The sequence below is a fragment of the Penaeus monodon genome, chromosome 33, assembly GCF_015228065.2.
Source record: "Penaeus monodon isolate SGIC_2016 chromosome 33, NSTDA_Pmon_1, whole genome shotgun sequence".
Classification (NCBI taxonomy): domain Eukaryota; kingdom Metazoa; phylum Arthropoda; class Malacostraca; order Decapoda; family Penaeidae; genus Penaeus; species Penaeus monodon.
In genome coordinates this window covers 35,458,890-35,459,424 of record NC_051418.1, presented here as the reverse complement: position 1 = coordinate 35,459,424, position 535 = coordinate 35,458,890, and the positions used below count along the sequence as shown (strand labels likewise).

Here is a 535-nt window from a genome sequence, read left to right as displayed (position 1 = left end):
ATTTCAAGTGTGCAGTACAACACATTCTTTTCTTCCACATGGTTGTAGTCACATCCTAATCTTTGTGAGGTCTTATTATCAATTACAACAAACCTGATATTAATCAGGAAAGTGTAATTTTGAAATCTGTCATGGAATCAACTTCTTTCTCATATTTCAGCTACACCAGAACGCGAGATCCTTTGGGCTTGTGAGAATGGCAAACAGAGCATAATTGAAAACATCTTGGAGCATCACCCAGAGGCCATAAACGCAACCGATTCTGATGGATACACACCATTGCACAGAGCAGCCTATAGTGATCATGTTGAAATTGTTAAGGTAAAGCTCTGTTGTCTTGAATACCAGGAAATTCCATTGGGTCAGTAGGAGAGTTTTTAGAGTTCCATTGCTCCCTCGCTTTCGCAAGTGATGGTGAGTTTTGGATATGTGCAGAGGAGAGATGACAACTTGTTTTTATGTTTTGAAATGACAGAATGGTAGAACAGGTTATTTGATCTTGAGATATTAAGCTTTTGACTTTACTTTCGGAGAG

The 535-nt window shown here is 38.7% G+C and overlaps 1 protein-coding gene across 1 annotated transcript in view; it reads left to right on the top strand.

Annotated features, from left to right (window-relative positions):
• The window catches only part of LOC119594434 (ankyrin repeat domain-containing protein 49-like), a 4,414-nt gene that overhangs the window by 2,992 nt on the left and 887 nt on the right, over positions 1-535 (top strand). Inside the window, exon 2 of the mRNA XM_037943493.1 lies at positions 161-321. Within this exon, the coding sequence (XP_037799421.1) occupies positions 161-321 (161 nt within the window). The remainder of the gene's footprint in view (positions 1-160; positions 322-535) is intronic.